The sequence below is a fragment of the Sorex fumeus genome, unplaced genomic scaffold (genome assembly GCF_029834395.1).
Source record: "Sorex fumeus unplaced genomic scaffold, SorFum_2.1 ptg000098l, whole genome shotgun sequence".
Lineage (NCBI taxonomy): Eukaryota > Metazoa > Chordata > Mammalia > Eulipotyphla > Soricidae > Sorex > Sorex fumeus.
In genome coordinates this window covers 74,544,561-74,565,637 of record NW_026606155.1, presented here as the reverse complement: position 1 = coordinate 74,565,637, position 21,077 = coordinate 74,544,561, and the positions used below count along the sequence as shown (strand labels likewise).

The 21,077-nt window shown below is 51.3% G+C and overlaps 3 protein-coding genes across 6 annotated transcripts; 1 reads left to right on the top strand and 2 right to left on the bottom strand.

Moving 5' to 3' along the window:
• Positions 1–625: 625 nt before the first annotated feature.
• Positions 626–8,621, bottom strand: NDRG2 (NDRG family member 2). 4 transcript variants are annotated; one of them, XM_056133729.1, is made up of 18 exons: positions 8,483–8,621; positions 7,732–7,850; positions 7,542–7,611; positions 6,849–6,929; positions 6,468–6,509; positions 5,776–5,881; positions 5,416–5,536; positions 5,198–5,260; positions 4,168–4,228; positions 3,876–3,962; positions 3,624–3,680; positions 3,373–3,476; positions 2,820–2,864; positions 2,500–2,551; positions 2,199–2,246; positions 1,890–1,925; positions 1,723–1,774; positions 626–1,472 (listed from the first exon to the last, which is right to left on the bottom strand). In XM_056133729.1, exons 4-18 carry the CDS (start codon positions 6,921–6,923, stop codon positions 1,306–1,308), a joined length of 1,116 nt encoding a protein of 371 aa, XP_055989704.1. In that variant the 5' UTR covers positions 6,924–6,929; positions 7,542–7,611; positions 7,732–7,850; positions 8,483–8,621; the 3' UTR covers positions 626–1,305. The 4 variants fall into 4 exon arrangements, with proteins under 4 accessions (XP_055989704.1, XP_055989703.1, XP_055989706.1 ...); XM_056133728.1 differs by having other exon boundaries at positions 7,546–7,611; XM_056133731.1 differs by lacking the exon at positions 6,468–6,509.
• Positions 8,622–13,004: 4,383 nt separating this feature from the next.
• On the top strand, positions 13,005–14,465 carry TPPP2 (tubulin polymerization promoting protein family member 2). Its single transcript, XM_056134366.1, has 3 exons — positions 13,005–13,177; positions 13,401–13,554; positions 14,277–14,465. Exons 1-3 carry the CDS (start codon positions 13,005–13,007, stop codon positions 14,463–14,465), a joined length of 516 nt encoding a protein of 171 aa, XP_055990341.1.
• A 2,400-nt stretch (positions 14,466–16,865) lies between these two features.
• RNASE13 (ribonuclease A family member 13 (inactive)) lies at positions 16,866–19,514 on the bottom strand. Its single transcript, XM_056133929.1, has 3 exons — positions 19,479–19,514; positions 18,924–18,946; positions 16,866–17,343 (listed from the first exon to the last, which is right to left on the bottom strand). The coding sequence occupies exons 1-3, from the start codon at positions 19,512–19,514 to the stop codon at positions 16,866–16,868; spliced, it is 537 nt and encodes a 178-aa protein (XP_055989904.1).
• Between the last annotated feature and the right edge of the window lie 1,563 nt (positions 19,515–21,077).

Genomic DNA, 21,077 nt, shown 5'->3' with positions numbered 1-21,077 from the left:
CACATGGCCAACCCAGGTTCAATTTCCAGCATCCCATATGGTCCCCTGAGCACTGCCAGGGGTAATTCCTGAGTGCAGAGCCAGGAGTAACCCCTGTGCATCGCCAGGTGTGATCCCCCCCAAAAAAACATATATGTTTGTAATCTCTTATACAAGGGCTTAAATAGCTCCAGGATGAAATACATCAATCTTCACACACTATCCTCTTATGGTGGTGGGAAGGTGCATGGTGATGGATTGGTGTTTGAATGAGCTATTGTGAACAACTTTATAAAAATAAAATTAAATTTAAAAAAAGAACAGTTGTGTTCTATTGGAATAGGGGCCGGTGACTAGGGAGTCACATTCTGCCAAGTGTCTACATGGTATGGGCCCCCTCCCACTGTTTCCATCACTTTGATAAGACAACGTTGGGCAGGGAAAGGGTCTGAAGAAAGGAGTGCGATGCAGGCATCTTTAGACCAAAAACAAAGAAGAATAGTGTTGATATTCCTCTAAGTTTATTGTTAAGGCAGAAGTGTGGGAGACAGGAGGGCACCCTCCACACACAGCACACTGTGGTCAGAGCCCCCAAGGTAGCCCTTCTCACCCCCATGCCAAGCCCCAAGCAGCCCTGCCCCAACTTGGCTCCCTCCCCCCCCCCCCACTCTGGACACACACTGTCTAGACAGCTACCAAGGTTAGTGCAGCCATTGGCCCCAGGCCCCTTCCTACTGTCCCAGTTCCAATCCTTTCTTTTTGTGTGTTCATAGCCCATCTCCTCCCATTCTGACTTCATTTCACACACGGGAGGATTCCGTCCCATCATGAGGACCACTGACCTACCAGCAAGTCTCCCCTCACACACATTCATTTGACCCACACCTTTCCAAAAGCTCTGATGGGTGTAGGAGATACCATCTCAGATTGGGTGAATGCAGCTCCCACCCCAAATCTCCCTACCTCTGGAATCTGAAATAAAGAGGGAAGAATCTGGTAGAGATGCCATAGACAACTCTCTCTCCTCCTCTATGGACACCGAGATCAGGGAGAAGGTCTATATGCCCTCTCCACCTTAACACCAAAATGAGGGCTAGGGAAATGTAGGGGTCTGGGTCCCTAAGAGATGTTAGGCCATCTCTCCCAGGAGCTGAGGGGAATCACAGGTTAAAGGTCAAGGTTAGGGTAGCAATCAAAGATCAAGATCATCTCCCACATGATCTGCCTGTCTTCCCTTGCTCACTCTGGCCCGATGCCCTATGCACCTCCCAGGTTAGCGCTGGGGGAGGCGAGGGCCAGGTCCCACACTAGGGCAACAAGGGCCTTTCAACAGGAGACCTCCATGGTGTGCCCTGGGGGCCCTGAAGGCATCGTCCCAGACTCGCTACTCTGGGACAGAGTGCGAGAGCGGGACCGGTTGCCATCAAATGATGCCGCACTGGTCAGAGAGGCTGTGCGTGATCTGGACAGGCGAGTCATGCAGGATGATGCCACTGTGGAGACAGGTGGTGAAGCGAACAGTCAGAAGGGAAGGGGCAGAGAGGCTGGCAAGTTTGCGGGGAGGGGTAGTGCTTAGGGCGGAGAGGGAGCTATACATGGGGCCAGAGGTCCCTATGAGCTTGATTTGGTGGCTGGTGGTAGTCCAGGAATCAGTCAAAAATGATTCCTACCCCCTAGAAGCCCTATCCCTCCTCCTGGGCTGTGACCCCTGTGTTCTCAAGAAAGCCTCCACCCCATACTCACTGTAGCCCATGCCCTGCAGGAAATACTTGAAGGCTTCAGTCAGCTTGCCTGGCTGTGGATATAGATGAGGGACAGAGATGAGAGAGGTAAGAAGCTGAACAGCTGTAGGGGTGAGGTGCGCGGCAAAGGGCATGATGCTACTAACCCCAGATAAAAGCCATCCTCACCTGAGTCAGCTGGGGTTGACCTCCAGAGTCGGCCATCTGTTCAAGGAAGAGCCACTCAGAAAAAGTGACACATACATAAATAAAATGAGCCCTCCAGGAAAGTAGAAGAGTGCCACTTCTCCTCAGCTTCATCACCCTAGCAGGCTCTTAGATTTGGTTTGGTTCTTTTAATTTGCTTGTTTGTTTTAACATCATTCACTTCCCCAATCCCATGCAGAGCCCCAGAGGCCTGGTAGTTGAATCCAAAGAGGGAAGAAAGCTCCGGACAGAGGCCGGGTGTCAGGCTGGTCAAGGATTGGGGTCACTGACCTTAAGGAAAGAAGTCTGCGTAGGGTCCAGTTTTGAGTTACATTCCACCTGAAGTAAGGAGGAGGCTGAATGAATGAGGTCACACTTTCTGTGGCCCCTCCCATTCAAGGAACCCCAGAACCCAAACCCCAATTCCTTTTCTTCTCGCCCCCTACCCTTTCTTTCTTACCAATAATCAAACTCTTACTCCTGTAATCACTCTTCCTGTCCAAACCAGAGCTTGCTTCTTGGAACAAGAGCCCTCTAACCACCTCCCTAGGAGTCCAACCCACCCTCACCCTCAGGAAAATTTCCTACTGACCACTGCATCTTCGTGGGGTGCTTGGTCTCCTACCACCAGCATCACAGGGCACCTAGAGGCAGTGTCAAGGAGGAGGCGGTAAGCCCCTGGCACTCCCTCATCGCCTCTTCCCAGAAGAGCACTTGGGAATGACTGGCTCAGAGAAGAAACAACCTTCCAGGCCCCACTGAACACCAAGAAGATTCAAAGGGAAAAGGTGGGGGATTTGCTAACCATGGTGGGGTGGGAGGTGGCAAAAAAATTCCCTAGCAAAAGATTCTCCTTCTAAGGGATGCAGACAGCAGGAAGAGGCACAATGCATTGTCCCTGAAAAGTCTTACTTGAAAGTGGTATCACCTCCGCGCTCTAAATTCAGGTCTCGGCGGCTAAAGAGGGGTTGAAAGAAGGGTAGGAATTTTAGGCAAGGCAATGCTATCCATCCAGATATAAGCTATCTCCCCCATGATGAAGCGATCTTCCTCCCCAGAATCATTGTCAAATACTGGTGATTTAAAGTAGGAAGAAAGGTGGCAGGCAGACAGGAAGCACAATCTCTATGGTCACTTGTGCCCCAGGGACCCTGACAAAGGGCAATGAAGGAAAAGCTAATGCATAAGGATAGGACGTCATTATACATCAAGGAATCCCCAATAGGAGAAAAAGAAACAGTTCCTCACAACTGACCCCATTGGGTCTCTTCTGAAGCTGCTACTTTTACAACCCGGCCCTGCCCTCCTTAAACAGTGAATTTCCCAGATTTCTCCTTCTTTTTCCATATTTCCCATGACCCCCTATAGTCCTTGCTTCTACAGGTCTTAGAAGCATGAGCATACACACACACGCGCGCGCATACACACACACACATAAACATGCGTGCACACAAAGTTCACTCACTTGTTATAGCTGTTCCAATACAGTTCAATGTTCTCCAGGTTGGGAGCCTGTGTGATGGTATTTCTATATTTTTGTATCAATTCAGAGTTTCCAGACAGCTCTTCCTGAAGGAAAGAAGAGGGAGAGAAATTAGGTTGGAACAAGAAGTCTACAGTTAGTAGAAAAGAAGCAACCCTTCATCCCTCCCCAAATCCTGTGGCATCTAAGAGACACTCAAGAATCCACTGCCATTCTACTCTACATCCATTTACCTGACTGAAAAGATGTCCAAGGATCATCTCCGGGATGGAGGAGGTGAGACCTGTTAGCTATGAAGACAGAGCAGGTGAGAAAGCTCGTGACATAATGGGGAGGTGAGTCCAAAGCAAAGGGACATAGTTCTTTCCTGCTCCTCCCTCCCTCTTTGAAGCTCAGTGACCAATCATTTATGCCAGGAGAGCCTAATTGGATACAAACAAGGGACACCCCCCACCCTAGAACTCAGCACACAGGCCCCTCCAAACCTTGTGGGCTGCCCAATCCATCCAACCCTTGGCATTGGGGTCAATGTTGATGAGGACGAGGCCCTCAACAGTATCTGGGTGGTTAAGCTGAGGAACCAGAGAGATGAGGAAAATCAGAGGCAGGTCATGACTGTATCTCCTGATACAGCATACCCAAGCCTTAGAGTTTTCAGAGGCTTGATCCCACCTCTCTCCCCTTCCCCAGAAAAACTCCAGGACATAATTCTCTCCTAATCAGTATGCCAAGGGCCTCCAGCCACCTTTCGTTCTTATGAGATTTTTCATTTCTTACAGCGTATCGTGACAGGATGTAAGCACCAGCTCCAACACCAACTCCAATGATTGTGGAGAAACTGAAAGGAAAATGTGCATTTAGTGGATCCTAGAGTCCAAAACTTCCTAATTTCGGGAGCCTCCTTCCCAAGGCCATGGATACAAGGAAAGACAGAAAGGGTGCTTCCTTTGGGGATGGGGAGTGGTGAAAGGGAAGGTGCCAGGGAGCTAAAATTCACTGGAGCAGGCTTGAAGGTCCCTGTAGTCTATCTGCTCCCAGCCAGCTCGCTTAAGGAGAACCAGCATCTTCCAAAAAAATACCCATCCAGCAACCAACTAGATGTGGTTTTCCTCTACAGGACCTTCTCCATTCTCTTTCAGGAGCTAGTTCAACTTGTTTTGATTCCTGGTTCCTCTAGAGGAACTGGGAAGAAGGAACTTGAACAAAATATTTCAATTAAAAAAAAAAGACAACTTCAGTGACTCACAAGAATTGGGGAGGTGGAAGGGGAGGGGAAGAGGAGAATAAAGCCAAAGAGGTGAACCAGAGCTTCCCAGTGCCCTGGTGCCCAGGAATAACCAAGCCAAAAGCAGAGTCCCAAAGTGGCCAGCATATCCTGTGCATACCAAAGAGGCCTCACCAGGCTTCCTCCTCCGCCCCCTCACACTCTTCCTTACCCAGGGCTCCTCTAGGTGTGCTGAGAGAGGAGAGTGGGAGGTAAGGACAGGTCTATCTGGTTTCTCAGGGATTAAGTCACCCCCTCCTCTTCCTCTCTAACTTCCCAGATCAGAGCAGCTCTTCCTCAGCCTCATTTGGAGCCAGGCACAGACCCCTCCTGACCTTTGCCTCCATCCATCAGGGCTAAATAGTACCGTACTGTCATTTTCCTACACCCAGCCCCTTCCTCTCAACAACCAGAGGAGGGGACAGAAAAGTTCTGACTGGGAAAGAGACCCTGCCCAGGAACCAAGGCAGATACAAGAGGTCTGTGAGGCACCACGTGCAGAAAAAGAGAACCCCTGGTTTGAAGGGGCCCCAGGACTCTCACTTTAAGTATTGAAGGATGCAAGGGATCATGTCAGCAAGCTGGTCCAGAGATGGGTACTGGTACCTGAGAGAGAGAGGAAAGCTCAGGAAAATCCCAACCCAGCCACCCTGCCCCCACACCAGGCTGTTGTACTCATCCTCTCCCAATCTCCCCTGGCACCATGCCACACCTGTCCCATGCCTCACACTCCAGTGAGGAGGGAAGGAGCTAATTCTCACCCCAAAGGGAACACAGGAGCCCCATCTTCCATTCCAGGAGCATCCACATGAACCCGCACGAAGTTCTGAATGATTTCCTGCATATCCCCAAATCGAAACAGCGGCTGGAAGCAAGATTTATCTAAAGAGAATCCCCATCACCCCAAAAGTGGAATCAGTCAGGGAAGCACATCCCCAAGTCAGAATCCAACCCTCTCTCTTTCACAGTCAGAGGAGGAGAAACTTCTTGGCATTACACACAGCCCTTTCCAGCCCAGACTGTCCCCATCCAGGCCCTAGGGGGCCTGACCCTTCACCCCAGCCTCTTCCCAGAAAGGGATGTGAGAGAAAAGGGATGTGAGAGGAAGTGAAGGTTCTTACAGTTGAGTCCTACATCATGGTAGGTGACTATTGCTGGGCGTTTCGGTTTGGGGGTTCCAAAAACAGTAAATGTGACAGAGCCATAAGGTGTCTCCACAGAATGTGTCTACAGAAAAAAAAAAGTGGAGGAGTCTACATCAGGTAAGTGTGCAAGAGAAGGAGGTGCCACTAAGGGTTGGGGGAGGGAGGACAAAGGCTCAAAGGGCTGTAGCGCATGCTTTGCATGAGGGGGCCCTAGGCTCAATCCCCAGCACCACATGGGCTTTCTGAGCACTGCTCAGCTCAGAGTGGCCCTGAACATACCGGATAAGATCCCCATCATCCCCGTGCAACCCTCCCAAAAAAGGTTGAGCATTGTGAGGCAGAGAATAAAAAAAAAGGAGAAGGGAACGAAGAATTAGAAATAGGACCTTTTAAGTTGACACAAAAATGCCATAGTAAAAGATTATTTTGACTTTTACTATATTTTTTATTTTGACTAATATTTTGATTATTAGTAGAAAAGAATAGTGACAGACTGGAGTACACGGAGGTATTGAGAAGGGAGGAAAAGGAAGAGGAGGGCAGTGAGGAGGGAAAGGACTGGAAGAGAAGGCAGGGGAGCAAGGCTGAAGAGAAGCTCCAAGAACCCTCTCCTTAGGAGGAAGGGAGGGGAGGCTGTCCTTCAGCCCGGGACCACCCCGCCCTATTACCTGTCCCTGGTCCAAGAGGATTCGGGCAGCTAACTCAGCCTCCTGGAGACACACACACATACACACACACGAGAGAGAGAGAGAGAGACACAAACACACACAAAGATACACAATCACAGGGAGTCACAGATAGACATGGATGGACAGATGGACACACTCAAAGAGAGAGGTAAGGAGAGACCAACAAAACAAAGACAGAAAGAGAGGACAAGAGACATGGAGAGGATGAAGGTTAGTGCAGGGACAAGACAAGGGTGTGGGCTGTGGAGGGCAGTGAGGGGGAGAGATGCTTGCAGAGGTGGAGAGAATTGGGCTGTGGGTTAAGAGGAGTTGGTGGACTTGGGAAGGCAGGATTACAGTAAAGAGAGGGTCTCTAACAACCTTGGCCACCTCGACTGTCTGCCCTGGCAACAGCGGCTTCTCCTCGGTGATCTGCACCTCCTGTAGCTCCGCCATGGTGGCCTGGAGGAAATATTGGGACCTGGGAGGGTGCCTCCACACCCACACATCTCTTCTCCTGCCTGGCTGTTGCTCCAAGCTGGTGCCAGAGAGCAAAGAGCCTGGGAGGGAGCTAAAGACCACAGCAGCACACAGCCAGGACCCGCCCCATGAAGGAAGGACAGTGTTCAGACTGCCCATCCCCACTGCTGCCCCTCAACACCTCCAACTGGCTCCCCTGCCCTGATGAAAATGCCAGGGTGGGGCTGCAGCTCAGATTTCCTGGGCTATATTTAGGGGCCACCCCACACTCTCAATCAGGCGCGAGACTCATAACTCAGAAAGTGGGTACTCCAAAGATACTAAAAGGGAAGCCACAGTGGGCTGTGACCTTCAACGACAACCCCAAGGTCAGTCGCTCAAAGGAAAAGGGGCTAAAAACTACCCAACTTCATGTCGAAGACGGGTAAAGGAGGAGATGAGAAAAGAGGAACAAGGGCCATTAATGCCCAAATGACCCAAGTCCTCCCTTCCTTAAGACTCCCTCCTAGTCCTGGTAAAGGGGACACAGAACTTATGACAGTGGGAGGTACCGGCCACCTGCACAGTCAAGAGCCTCAACAGGGGGTGGCTTACCTACTGGGCTCCTATTGGCTCAATGCAGCAGGTTAGGGGTCAGGGTTCTCACTTCTCCTGCCTCTGGAGTCTGAGAAAACAAGAGAAAGAGGTGAATGACACGGAAGACAGATTCTGGGTCTCTTAGGATCCAAACAACGGGACCCAGACCTAGATTCCCTGGGTCAGCACCCCTCCCCAGGTCACTAACCCTTGGCAACCTGGATCCCTGAGTCCAGTGAATAGTTTTTTCTCAGAACTTCAGCTACAATCAATATGGGCTGGATGTGCGCGCTGCCGCCTGTGGGTGGGTATGGGGCCGGGCCTGGCCTGGGGAAGAGAGAAGAAACTGCTGATGTGGAGGAAAGAGGCGGCTCGTGTGGGAAAACTCTGGATTTTCGTGTCCCCCTCGGCTGCCACCACAGTGACCTTGCTCCAATCAGTTACAAACTCTTGGCCTTACTCACCTAGCTGCAAACTGCCAGTGGGGCTAGGAATCCCGAAGGTTTTGGACAGCTCTCAAGAGGAGGGTAGCAGGGCACTGAATGTCTCCCTCAACCGTTCGAAGGGGAAATAAATTAAGCCTCAGGCGTTGGCTTCTCTCCCACCGCCCCCCGCCCCGCGAACGGGAAGAGGTAGGGGAGAGAAGGAGGGCAGACCCACAATCTCCTCTCAGCCTCCCCCAAGACTGAGGCCGGCTGGAAAGAGTTGAGGTCGGGAGGGAGTCTGGTCAGGCCGGGCCCCCGAGAACTGACCCTGCGGGAGGGCCCCGCACGGGGACCGAGCCTGGACCCCCACAACCACCTCGCGAGCACCCCGAACAAGCCCTGCACCTAGCTCAGCCTCCGCCCTGGTGCGCGGCAGCCGGGTGTCCCTGTTGGCCGGCCCCTGTCCTCAAAGGATCGGCTCCCAAGGGACGGGGGGTCCCCCCGCGCGCTCCAGCCGGCCGCCCCTCCCCCTACCTGCTGCCGCCGCCGCCGCTGCCACCTTCACTTGCCTTTGACGCTCGGCCCTCCCGGGCCTGGGCTCCCCGCAGACCCGCCCCCGGCCCGCCCCCAGCTGCCCACGGGCCGCCGGCGCCCCGCAGACCCGCCCCGGACCCCCGGGAAACACGCCCCCCGACCCCGCCCCGAGCAGCGGGCGGCTGTGAGCTGCAGCGCCCGGGCCAGGGGCGCTGGGGAGGGACCCCCGCCAAGTGCCGGTCGCCCGCTGGCGTCTCTCCCGGTCCCACATCGCCCCGCACCCCAGACGTCGTTCGTGGGGTGTGCGGGGACCCCGCTGACCTGCGGGGATGGTGGTGAGAGGGTGGGGGCTCCCTGCACGGCGCCCCGACCCGTGACCTCGATCTGCCCGACGCCCCCTCCCAGACTCAGTCTTGGGGACCAGAACCGGGGCGATGAATCCGGAGTCCCGACCCTCCCCCCAGCACCACCACCAACGCGGTGTCCACTCCGGAGTCGGGGACTGGGTTAGGGGCAGGGGCGAGGGGCGGGGGTCTCGCCCGCCGGGAGGGGGATGAAGAGATGGTCCTGTGCCAGAACCTAGGAGCGGGCCGGGCCGGGGAGTCCGTCTCGGGGGTGGGGGGAGGGGGTTCGGCGGGTCTCGGTACCTCCGCGCTCCGCTGCGTCCCGAGGCGCGTTCTCTGGCTGCTCCAGACAAGTTGGAAAACAAGCCCTGGAGGGGCGCACGGGGAGGGGGGAGCGCTATAAATAGAGAAAGAGTACAGACAAAGGGGGGGACCAGGGCCGACGGGGACTCCTGGGTCAAGGCCCCGGAGGAGGGGGTGGGGCAGGGACCCCCAGGGGCTCCGAGTTCAGGGTAAACAGGCCCGGGGGTGGAGCTGAGTGTGCGCGGCGCGGAGTGGGGGCTCAGGGAGGACGTGGTGTCCCGGGCTGAGACCCAGAGACCCTGGGCGACGCCGCTAACCGCTGCGGGTCCGCCCGAGCGGGGGGAGGAGGAGGCTGGGACCTCTGAGTCCCCGCGTCGCGTTTAGGGCCCGCCTAGCGCCCCCCGCCCCCTTCACTTAAAAGCACCGTCCTCGTCCCCGTTAAGAGAAAGGCCACCGCCCGGAACGGAATGGTGATGTGGCTAAGTGGGTTGGGAACTTTCTTTGGCAAAAGGAAACCAGACCGTCTCTTGCTACCTATACCCCTTCAAGCTCCTCTCCCCCGCTGCTCCCCACCCTGGCCTCCTTCATCCCGATTCCGGAGCAGCCACTTGGGGGGAGTTGAGTCGGGGGCTGGGCTACAGGCCAGTTGGAGAACAATGGCCAATGGAATAGGAGCTGCCAACTGCAACCCCCGTGCAGAATGGCCCCTCCCCTAGGACCCTCAAATTTCCCGCCTCCTTCTGCCTAGGAACCACCACCCTCACACCCCCGCCCCCCCCCCCCCACACACACACAGCTCCCCTCCCGACCTAGGAACATCAATGCCCCTTTCATCCCTGCTTGGCAGGGTCTGTTGGAAAGAAGGAGGGGCCCAGAAAGGAGGGGGTCCTGGGTGGGAGCACCCATGAGGATCAAGCCAGTTCTCAACAACCCAGTTTAAAGGACCTTCCCCCTAAGTACCCCAATTTGGAATATCCACATTTTCCTCTGTTCCCCACTGCCGTGCCCGTAGAAACTGGCACAGAAGCTGGGCGTCCTGGCTCCCCGCCTATTCCCCACTACCCTTAGCAGCCGGGTTAACACTGTCCTGGACCAGGGGAAGCCTGCTGGGATCTAGATCCTACTGAAGAAGCTGGATCGGAAAAGAAAGGTTCCTGAGAAGCGCTGCCTTCAACCCTTCCCCAGACTGTCTTCCTTGGAGTGGGGGAGGGAAGAACCTGGAGGTTCCAGCAGCTAAATTTGTCTCTGGGTCAGAATGACTCAGGGGGAACCTGATAAGGGGCCTGGGGGGCGGGGAGGGGGGGGGAGGATGGGAAGGACAGACAGGAGGTGGGAAATTTGCACTAGGATCTGCTTGCTTCTTCAACTTCGGGGTCTCCCTCCGTGGTAAACAGAAATGACAACCTGCTCCCCTCAGATAAGGTTCCTCTGGGCAGCTCAGCAGACTCAGTGGCCCAGCAGAACTCACCTCTCCCTTCAGCTTCCTTCTCTGGGAGGACAAGCAGTTTCACACTACCTTTAAGAGTTTTAAGTAGCTGCTATGTACCAGCCACTCCACAGATGGAATTCAAAGGGGTGTCAAATCCAGTCAGTCATAGCCTATCTAGAAGTTCATGATCCTGCGGTTGCTGGAAGGCATGAAAGTAGGGAAAATGATGGGGAAGGGCAGGGGAAATGATGTGTACATGATTGTGTTTCGAGGACAAGTCCTGTTCCAATTGTCTCCCGTCCTCTCTAGTAGGAAATCAGAGCTTTCTAGCCATGCAGTTTGTCTCCACGAACAGACAACACACAAACTCGCAATATGTCAAGTTCACACAGTATTCTAGCAATTGTTTGGGACATTGCTATACAATAGCACCTACACGTGCAATCCAACTACACGTGCAATCCACTTTATGGACTAAGTTCTGTGTGTAAATAGAGTCGCGGGGACGGGGGGTGGGGGTGAGGTTCGGACTTTGCAGTAATTCAGAAATTCTCTGCAGCTGACTGCCTAGACCCCCGTGATCGTGATCTTAGTGTAATTCAGAGCAGGGAACAGGTTGTGTTTCTTGTCTCACCCACTCCTTGGTCTTCAAGAAGTACTTGAGAGGAAAAGAGAGGCCTATCCAGGCAGAAAGCAAGAGAGAGCAGGAGGGAAAAGGGAGGTCAGAAATACAGGCATGATATTTGAAGAATTGAGTAGTAGTTACTATGGACCAGGTACTTGGCACTGCAAGAGGAAACATGAATTTCAGTTGAACTTCAGGAAGTCAAAACCAGTTCAAATCCATCAAGGGACATTTCGCAGCCCTCCTTTTCAGCTGCCATCTTGCTGGACCTCAATGCAGGGCTGCTTGGAACACCCTGTAAAATCAGCTTTGATGAAGACGGTGGGGGTACACATTCTTCATCTTGTCTTTCTGCACTCCCCTCCCCCAACACATACATACACTCACACACCAATCTACTCTGGGTATGCAACTATTTCCTTTTACTTTATAGGTGCTTGTCATCCCTGGGAGTCACCTGCATCCGAACTTGAGGTGTGTAATTTATTTTAGGGGTGCTCCTCTCCTTTTTCTCTCGAAAAGCCCGTGTTCTCTCTGGAGCATGTTCTCTCTCTGTCTCTCTGTCTCTCTGTCTCTCTGTCTCTCTCTCTCTCTCTCTCATTCCCTCTCTCATTCCATAAATAAAATTCCTTTGCTTCACTTTTTGTCTTCAGAAATTCTTTGGTGAGAATATGGGAGGCCTGAGTAGAGGGCAGGACTTGTACGTTCACTCTTTGTGTGTCTTCACCTTCTCTGCCCTCACCCAGGAGATTGTGGTGGATCCAGCAGAAGGGTAGGTAATGGTATCACAGTCTGGGGACTACACCCCACTCTGCAGCTCCCCACATACCTACAGCAACATCACATATTATCCCCCGATATTCGAAGATATATACTATTTGGAGCAGGATAGGGCACACCCAGCAAGGTTCAGTAGTACTTATGAGACCATGTGTTGTTTGGGATTAAATTTCAGACTCCACAGCAGAACGTGCTCCAGCCCTTTGAGTTAGTGCCCCAACAGCCCCTACCAGCCACAATTTTATTATTTATTTATTTATTTTGCTTTTTGGGTCACACCCGGCAATGCACAGGGGTTACTCCTGGCTCTGCGCTCAGGAATCACCCCTGGCAGTGCTCAGGGCACCATATAGGAGGCTGGGAATCGAATCCGGGTTGGCCGCGTGCAAGGCAAGCGACCTGCCCACTGTGCTATTGCTCTGGCCCCCCAGCCCCAATTTTAAAAATAAAGTTTCTATTGAAGATGATCTGTCAAAGGCAGTGGGATTCTCCATGTTGATCACTGTCTGGGATGGCAGATAGGAAAAAAGAACAGTGGTCAACCGTCAACCCTCCTCTTTGTGCTCTCCTCAGCTTTTGGTATGAAGCAGAACAAAGGCAATTTGACCAGGAATGCTAGATGATGTCACTGCTAAGGTCATAAAAGCTTCCTGTCTTTCTCTGCGTCTCTTTTGCCTTAGAGTCTCCTAACCAGCTGACTTCCACATAGCTGCACACACCTACATATAGAGGCTAGGAAGGGTGAGATATCATCTGGGCACTTGGAGGAACTCAAAAGTGCTGGGAGAGTGGCTGATAGTGGTGATTATCGGGATGTAGGAACCACTCTAGTATCTCCAATGCTGGGAATGTAGAGAGGATATGGTGGATGGAATGGTATGGCAAGGGGGGGAGGGAGAAAATAGGAACGAAGGGATTTATTTATTCCTGTTGTGATTCTGGCTTTTTCTTGACCCCATCCTTATTTTTAGTCTTCCCTCCCCCTCTTACCTTCTCCCCAAGTCTCCCCAACCACCACCCTCCCCTCTCCTTCAGTTGAGCATGGCATCGGAGGCAGAGAAAACATTCCAAAAGTTTGCTGTGTTTGGAGATACATCAAACAAAGGCAATGAAATGAACAACAAGAACTTTGCCAAGCTGTGTAAAGACTGTGACATCATGGATGGCAAGGCAGTCACCTCCACTGATGTGGACATTGTGTTCAGCAAAGTCAAGTAAGAGACCAAAGATGGAAATGGAGTGGTGGGTAGAACAAACCAGGACAAGGGACAGAGGAGGGTTTATGTGGCAGAACATTTGTAATGGATCTCCTGGGTACCCAGCACTGCGTGCTTGCCTGTTCTCTTGGTCAAGAGGCCAAGTCTGAGTAAGGGGACGCTTGAACCTTGGAAGGTGATGAGTTCCCACTCAAGTTCCTGAATGTGTCTCACTGACCAGGGCCAAGAATGCCCGAACCATCACATTTCAGCAGTTCCAAGAGGCAATGAAGGAACTGGGCCAGAAGCGTTTCAAGGCGAAGAGCCCAGATGACGGCCTAGAGCAGGTTTACAAGCTTCTGGAGGGCAAGGATCCAGTTACCAGTGGTGTTACTGTGAGTGGCATTCTTCACCCCTAACTGTGTCCCAGCTTTTCTAAATCCCTGATGCTCCTAGTTCCCTCACCTACTTTCTGATACACCTGATTCCTGCCAACATGGATACTATAGAGTGATGGGGCAGGAAATCTTCCATTCCCCGTTGGTTTGGGGATCATCTAGAAGTGGGAAAAGTGGCCCAAAGATAGCAATGAGGTGCCAAATTCTACAGCTAGTTTAATGGTAGAAATGGGCTTATTCCCTAGTCTCCAGTGTCTGAGCCCATCAACCAGGGTTGGGTGGTGTGTAGAGGACATTGAACCTTCCCCCTGCTCTTATATAAGGTCTGATCTCTAACTTTCTGCTTTTCATCAACCCTGTGGTCCCTATTTTTTCCTCTTCACGGATAGCTCTTTGTACCTTAGCTTTCAAATAGGACCTTCCCAGTAGGAGGGACCCTGCAGTTCGGGTCTGGCTTTGAAATCCTCTGGCTGTAGCTTAGTCAGAATGACTCCTCTGGAAGCAGAAAATTCCACATAGCACCTCCCTCACTCCCAAACACCAGACTTCTCCCTCACAAGTGGTAACTTTTGCCACAGATCCTCCCCACATCTGTCAGTGAACCTTAAGAAAACAGCACCACGAGAAAAGTAGACCTCTGAGCTCTCGCAGAGTGTAAAGCCATTTTTAGGAATGGAGAGCAAGAAGAGGGATCAGACTTCTCATTCTCTGCCTTGTAGAAAGCCACCACCGTGGGCGGAGTGGAGCGACTGACAGACACCAGCAAATATACAGGCTCCCACAAGGAGCGCTTTGACGAGAGTGGCAAAGGCAAAGGCCTGGCAGGTCGGACAGATACGACTGACAACTCGGGCTATGTGAGTGGCTATAAGGGTGCTGGCACCTATGACCAGAAGACTTCAAAGTAGAAAGTAGCCTCATCTTACACAGCATTTCTAACACCAGATTGGGGGGACTCAATAAACAGCGGTGTGTGCAGCAACTAATTATGAGCTCTGACACATGGTTCATGAAGGGAGAGAGAAAATGAGATGGAGAGGAGAGAGAGAGAGAGAGAACTCGCAAGGATTCTGGTTTCCAGCTCTGCACAGTTTATTCTATTTAGCCTCATAGACAAGACTTAGTTTCCTCCCAACAAGAGTCTCTAAGAACAGGACCGAGGAAAAAGTTTGTAGAGGAGGTGATGAAGCAGATGTTGATGCAAACATCTTTGTCACTTGCATTGACATATTACTAGCATCCACACTCTACATCCCTCACCTCCCTGAGAGGAGCAACGATTCCTGATTTGACAGAAGCAACCCAGATAGCATCAGCTTAGACCAGAGGTTCTCAAATTTACTTGACCCATGACCCTTTTGGGTGGAGTTGCTTTTAAGGCCACACCTATCTGTGCTCAGGGCTTACTCCTGGCTTTGTGCTCAGGGATCACTCCTGGGCAGGGCTCAGGGGACTCTATGTGGTGCCAGGACTGGAACACCGGTCAGCAGTACAAGGCAAATGTCTTGGGGCTGGAGTGATAGCACAGTGGGTAGGGCATTTGTCTTGCATGTAGCCGACCCGAGTTCGATTCCCAGCATCCCACATGGTCTCTCGAGCACTGCCAGGAGTAATTCCTGAATGTACAAGCCAGGAGTAACCCCTGTGTATCGCTGGGTGTGACCCCCCCCCAAAAAATTAACACAAGGCAAATGTCTTATGTATTGTACTATCTCTCTGACCCTACCACTCCTATTTTAGAAAAAATAAAGCTCACAACCCCATAGGAAATCTACCTACTTTAAACCAACAGAAAGTTTCATCCAATTGCACCTGAAGCTCTACTGCCCTCCTGCATCAGTCCATGGGCCTTGGGGGTAGAAACACAGGACTAGGCCCTACCCTGGCTCTCTAGGGTTTTGATGGGAGAGAAATAAAAGGCAGTAAAAATTGTCCAAGGATCTGCAACCTGACTTCTATGATGAGTTTGTTTTAGAGTTAGGGGGAAGAAGAATGTACTTTAACAACCAGACTCCTTTAAGCTTTTCCCAGCCCACACCTCATGGCAGTATGCATGAGATGAAGGATCTACCAACAGCTGGGGGGAGGAAGATGGTAAGAGTGGTAGCCTTCAAGACTTAGAAAGAGGTTTTAATGTACGGAGGGGGGAAAAAAGGAACAAGACAAATCGATTGATATATGCTTTTCCTCTAATTTAAAAGTAATTCTAGATTCACACGAAAGTTCAAACATAGTACAGAATAAAATTTGTATACCCTTCACCCAGTTTCATCCAGGGGTCCGAGAGATAGTAAGGTGGGTAGGGAATTTGTCTTGCAGGCAGCAGAACCTAGTCAGGCCCCCGGCACGGCCAGGAGTAAGTCCTGAACACTGACAGGTATGGCACCCAAACCAGAACCAAAACATTCAATTTCTTTCAATGATTATATTTTACATATCTCAGATATGGTTTTAGGTTTTTGTGACTATAGCTCATATCCCCTTGTCAGTAGTAGATCCTGGGGTTTGAAGAATGTTTGTAAGAGTCTTGAGAAAAGAAAACATTGTAGGAACCTTCACAGGCATAAGTCAGAGAAAATAACTTGACATTCCAGAGGGTCAAGGTGGGAAATATGGAAGGATGAGGCAGCAGACAGGAGGACAGGGTAAGTAAAGGGGTGTGGGATGTGGGGGAGAAGCTACCCTGGACTTTGTGATAGGAAAAGGGAGAACAGTAGGTTTAATGAAGTGGAAAACTATGAATTCATATGGAGGAGTAAATTTGGGACTGAGAAGGTGGTTTACAGAGAAGTGAAGCTAAGATGACGGTAAGGTAATGCAGAGGTTCCTCTTACAGTGATTACTTACTAGAGATAATCACTGTTTGGGTGAGCAAACAAGGAGTTATAAGGGAAATGGGGCGAAGAGACAGAGAAAACTGGCTGGTGGGGAGCTGAGACAGAGCTGGGTGCCTGTTGCCATGGACTGAGCAGAGGCTCTGGGCCTTCCTCCAGGATTCAGGATCTGGCCCAGTGCTGGTGTGGACTGACAGTAACTGCCAACTGGACACAGTCAGCTACTTGGGTGGGTAAGACTGTCTGCAGGAGGGGGGGAAGGAGAGGGGGAGAGAAGAGGTAAACTAAGTTAGAAGAAGCTTAGGCAACAGAATGACTGCCTGATGGCCAGGGCTCTAAACATTCCACCCCCCCCCCCGCCCCCACATCTCTGAAGTCAGGGAGGACACTTTGATCAAGGGTCAGAGTTTGGGGGGTAAGAACAGACTGGTGTGTGGTGGTGGTGAGGGTGGTAGGGAAGGAAGTCTTCCTTCCCTAAAAGATGCCAATGATACCCATTGGTTCTGCATCTTCCTTTTTGGAGCAGAGCAGGTAGACCCTTTGGTTGGTTATGGTAGAATTGTACCGGCAGCTGGTGGGTGGCTGTTTCTTACTCAGGGAGCATATCGTGAGGGGCACGGTGTCTGGGGTGAGTGTACAGTATTGGCTGTAATTCTCACAGAAGCTGTCACTTTTGTTGCAGAAGGTCCGCACCATGTTCCAGGGGACATGGATCACGTAATGGATCTTTGGGCAACTTGGGGATTTCTTTGTACCCCTCACATGGGTCATTATACCATTACAGTAGTCTTGAAAATCCCTGTGGAATTTAACCCTGGGATAATCCACATTTAAGTTACGGAAGTTCTTTATGGCTTCCTTCATCCCGATGCTCATGAGAGGAGTTGGCCCCAGAACAAGCTGGAAGAATAGGAACCAGGCCACAATGGGTTTCATTCCTCCTGCTGAGAGAGTTCAGGTGGTAAGTTGGAGTCAGAGATGGGCCCAGAGTGGCTTTTCACCCCTTGCTTTAAGAACTGAACTGTATATAGCTCAGAGATTATCCACCCAGTTCTCATACCCCACATCCTCTAGCTGGTTAAACATTTTCAACCATTCCTCCATCTTGCCCTGGCCATCCCCTAGGGTCATGGCTCAATGCAGTGCATGAGCTGTAACACAGGCAAGTGGTCTTTGGGTCAGAAATTTTCCCAATTACCCCTGGCACTGGTTCAACCTTCTGGCAAAAATACAAAGAGGTTAGAGGAACCTTCTGAACTAGGATTCTCTGACCCGTTTTGAAGGAAAGACCAGGACTCTTACCTGAGGTCATGGACAGCCCAAAGGCAGAAGAGTTTAGAAGGATTCTGAACAAAAGCTAGTTTGGGAGCAAGCAGCGTTCCTGGGCTGAGGGGGCCGGCCGTGTGGGTAGGCAGACAGGGCTCTCCTCCTTTCTGATGTCGCCAGAACATTTTGTTCCAACTTCACCAAAAGTCCCTCTGTTCCCAGACTTTCTTTGATGTTGTCTCTGCTCTGTAGGCCCTGGTACCTTGGAAAGGTGGGAAGGAAAGCGCTGTCATGTTTCTGAGGAACAAAGTGCTGCTGCTTTCTGACCCTCAGAGAACAGAGAGATTCTGTGCTCATCCCACTCGCAGAAGTCCCAGAGGCCACATCAACAAGGGCCTCCCACCCGAGTGACGGCCATCAGAGGCCTCCCTATGGATCCCTACAGCCCCATCTTCAGTCCCAGTGAGACCTCAAGCCTTCTCAGCAGCAGAGTGTGCCTGGAAAACTCTGTGGGCCAATTTCAGGGCCCCACACAGGCTCGCTGGGTCCATAGTCTAGCCTGGCTATAATGGGATGAATTAGCCAGAGTCCAGCCTGGACCACTCTGGCTGTAGTTTGTCATGTTGGGAGAAGGGCCACACTCCTGTGCCTTTACCAGACTCCAAGAACCAGCTCCCTTGAGCCTGCCAGGCAGTCTCCTCAGCCTGGCCTGCCTGCAGCATGCTGTCGTGGATGTGGGCTTCTCTCTGAAAGCTGGCCACCCTGGAGAGGGGGTCACAACCAGAACTCCGGTGTGCTCCAAAGCCTTTGTGTCATTCCAGAGAAGGAGGAGTAGAGAGCTTTATTGGGTTTCTAAGTCATGGCTGTCTACATTTGCTCTTTCTATCTATCTATCTATCTATCTATCTATCTTTCTTTCTTTCTTTCTCTTTCTCTTTCTTTCTTTCTTTCCTTATTTCTTTCTTTTGTTTACTCTACAATGGTCAGGACTTACTCCTGGCTCTGTGCTCAAGGATCATTCCTGGCAGTACTGGGGGGACCATATGGGGCACTGGGTATCAAAAATGGGTCAACTGCATGCAAGGCAAGCACCCTAACCCACTGTACTATGCAAGCCCTGATTTGCTCCTCTGACTGAGCTAATCAGAGTCCAAAAATGAATCCATCAGTCCCTCAACTCGCTTCTCTTGTGGTATGATCTGTCTAACTACCTCTATGCTGGGAAGAGGAGTGCGATCCCAGGCATCCACCCCTCTCCCACCCCATCTATTAGGAGGGATGGGAGTACACTTGAAGAGGAACCTTGTCCCTGCTCCTTCCAAGCTCCAACCATCACTCTAAGCTTCCATCTCTTCCTCTGTTCACAACAGTGACATTGCACACCTCATGGCAATGCTGGGATTTCTGAAAATGGAGAGAGCGAGCTTTTCACCCGACACCTGGCACACTGGATACTCAGGAGGAGCCAGAGTGCTCTGGTCATGCAGCCCTGACAGTCCCACCAAAGCTCATGTCAAACCCATCCCTTTTGTGCTTGCTTCCCCACTCTGAGCAGCACACCCTTTCCATCATTAGTCAGGCTGTGTCCTTCACAGGACAGAAGATCTGGCCCTGCCATGTCTCCAGCTGCATCTCCATCCCTGCTTGCTTCCCTTTCTTGCCCCCATCCGCCCTCGGGCCTTGCTCATGCTGTATTGTCTTTCTAGAATGCCACCCTGCTCGTTTGCCAGCTCGCCCACTCTGTGCCAGTTCACACAGACCCGGCCAGAAGCCCTGCTTCAGAAGGCTGGAAGTATGGCCTTGCCAGACCAGGAAACCCACACAGGCAGGTAGCTCATCTGCATCTTTCAGGACCATCTTCAGTCCAGCCCAATGTAGCAGCCCCTGCAGATGGTGGCTGAGACAGGCTGACTCACCTTTGTTTTGAGAAAGCCTGTCACTCGGATTCCCAGTTCAAAGCCTGCCACTCTTTCTCTATTTGCTCAAGACTAGAGCTTCCCTGAGCAGAGGAAGGACTTAATATGCCTCTTGATCTTTCTCTTCATTTGCTACCACCACCACTCACCTCTGCATACACAGTTACCAAAAAGAAACTTACTCTGGGAGGAGCTCGGGGACTGATAATGTATAAAATTCTGAACTTCTGTTTCCTCCTTTTAGTTTTGTTTTGGTATCAGCAATGCTCAGGGCTCAGTGCTCATGGTTCTATGCTCAGGGATCAGTCCTGGCAGGCTCGGGGGACCATGTGAGGTGCTGAGGATCAAACCTGGGTTGGCCCCATGCAGGAAAAGTTTCCTACCTGCTGTACTATCACTCTGACCCCATGTTTCCTCCACTTCAAAATAGAATTAATACCTTCTTTACCTCATGAGATGCAGGGGTCGAGTGTGCTTAATGTGTGCAGGGCTATGGGTCCAATCCCTGGAACCTTTCAAAAAAAGAAGAGCCAAATTGAGAGCAAACATGAAAGTTCCTTTAACCATTAAACACTAAAAATGGGTTTGATCTCTTAAGTTCTGCACCGATTTAACATTTTCTGTTGGTTGGTTGTTGCTTGGTTGTTTTTAGGTCACACCCAGTGGTTCTAATCCCAGTTCCTGAAAGGAGGTGCTGTGGATTGAACCTGGGCCTTTCACATGCAAAGTACATGCTCTATGCACTCCAGCCCATTTAGCTACATCACTCCAGCCTTCACTCAATATTTTGGCTCATATTTTAATTCCCAAAATAGGCTAGGTGACCCCTCCTCCATCCTGCTCAGCCAGCTGGAAGTCCCTCTACCAGGTGACTTAAAGTCATCTTCTTAGAACCAGGGGTATCTGAGTAGCAGACAGCCTGCTTTACGAAAATGAGACTCAGAGTTCAAGAGTTGGATTCCCACTCTACCCCACATACTTAGTGTGGTCCTGGCTTCACTGAAATCTGGGATCCTCAGTGTTACAACAAAGACCAGTTTCTGGAGCACCACTATGAACATGCATGCAGCAGAACCGATGTGTAGCTGCCAGGCATCACAACAGCCAAGGAAAAGGAAGGAGGTAAAAAGTCGTCACCTTCCTGTTATTTTTATTAGCAAGAATCCTTTCTTTGCTTGCTTTTTTTTTTTTTTTTGAGAGGGGGAGACCTCACCCAGCAATGTTCAGGGATAACTCTCAGTAGTGCATGGGGGACCAAATGGGATGCTGGGGATCAAACCCAGCATGCAAGACAAGCACCTTACCTACTGTACTAATGGTCCATCCTCGCCCCCATTTGCTTGCTTTTAAAAAGTTTTTAATTTAGTTTTTGAGCCACATCTGGCTATGCTCAGTGATTACTCCTAGCTCTGTACTCAGGGATCATTTCTGGCAGAGCTTAGGGAAACATTTGCCGTGCTGGGGATTAAATCAGGGTCAGGCAAGTGATTTACTCTCTATACTA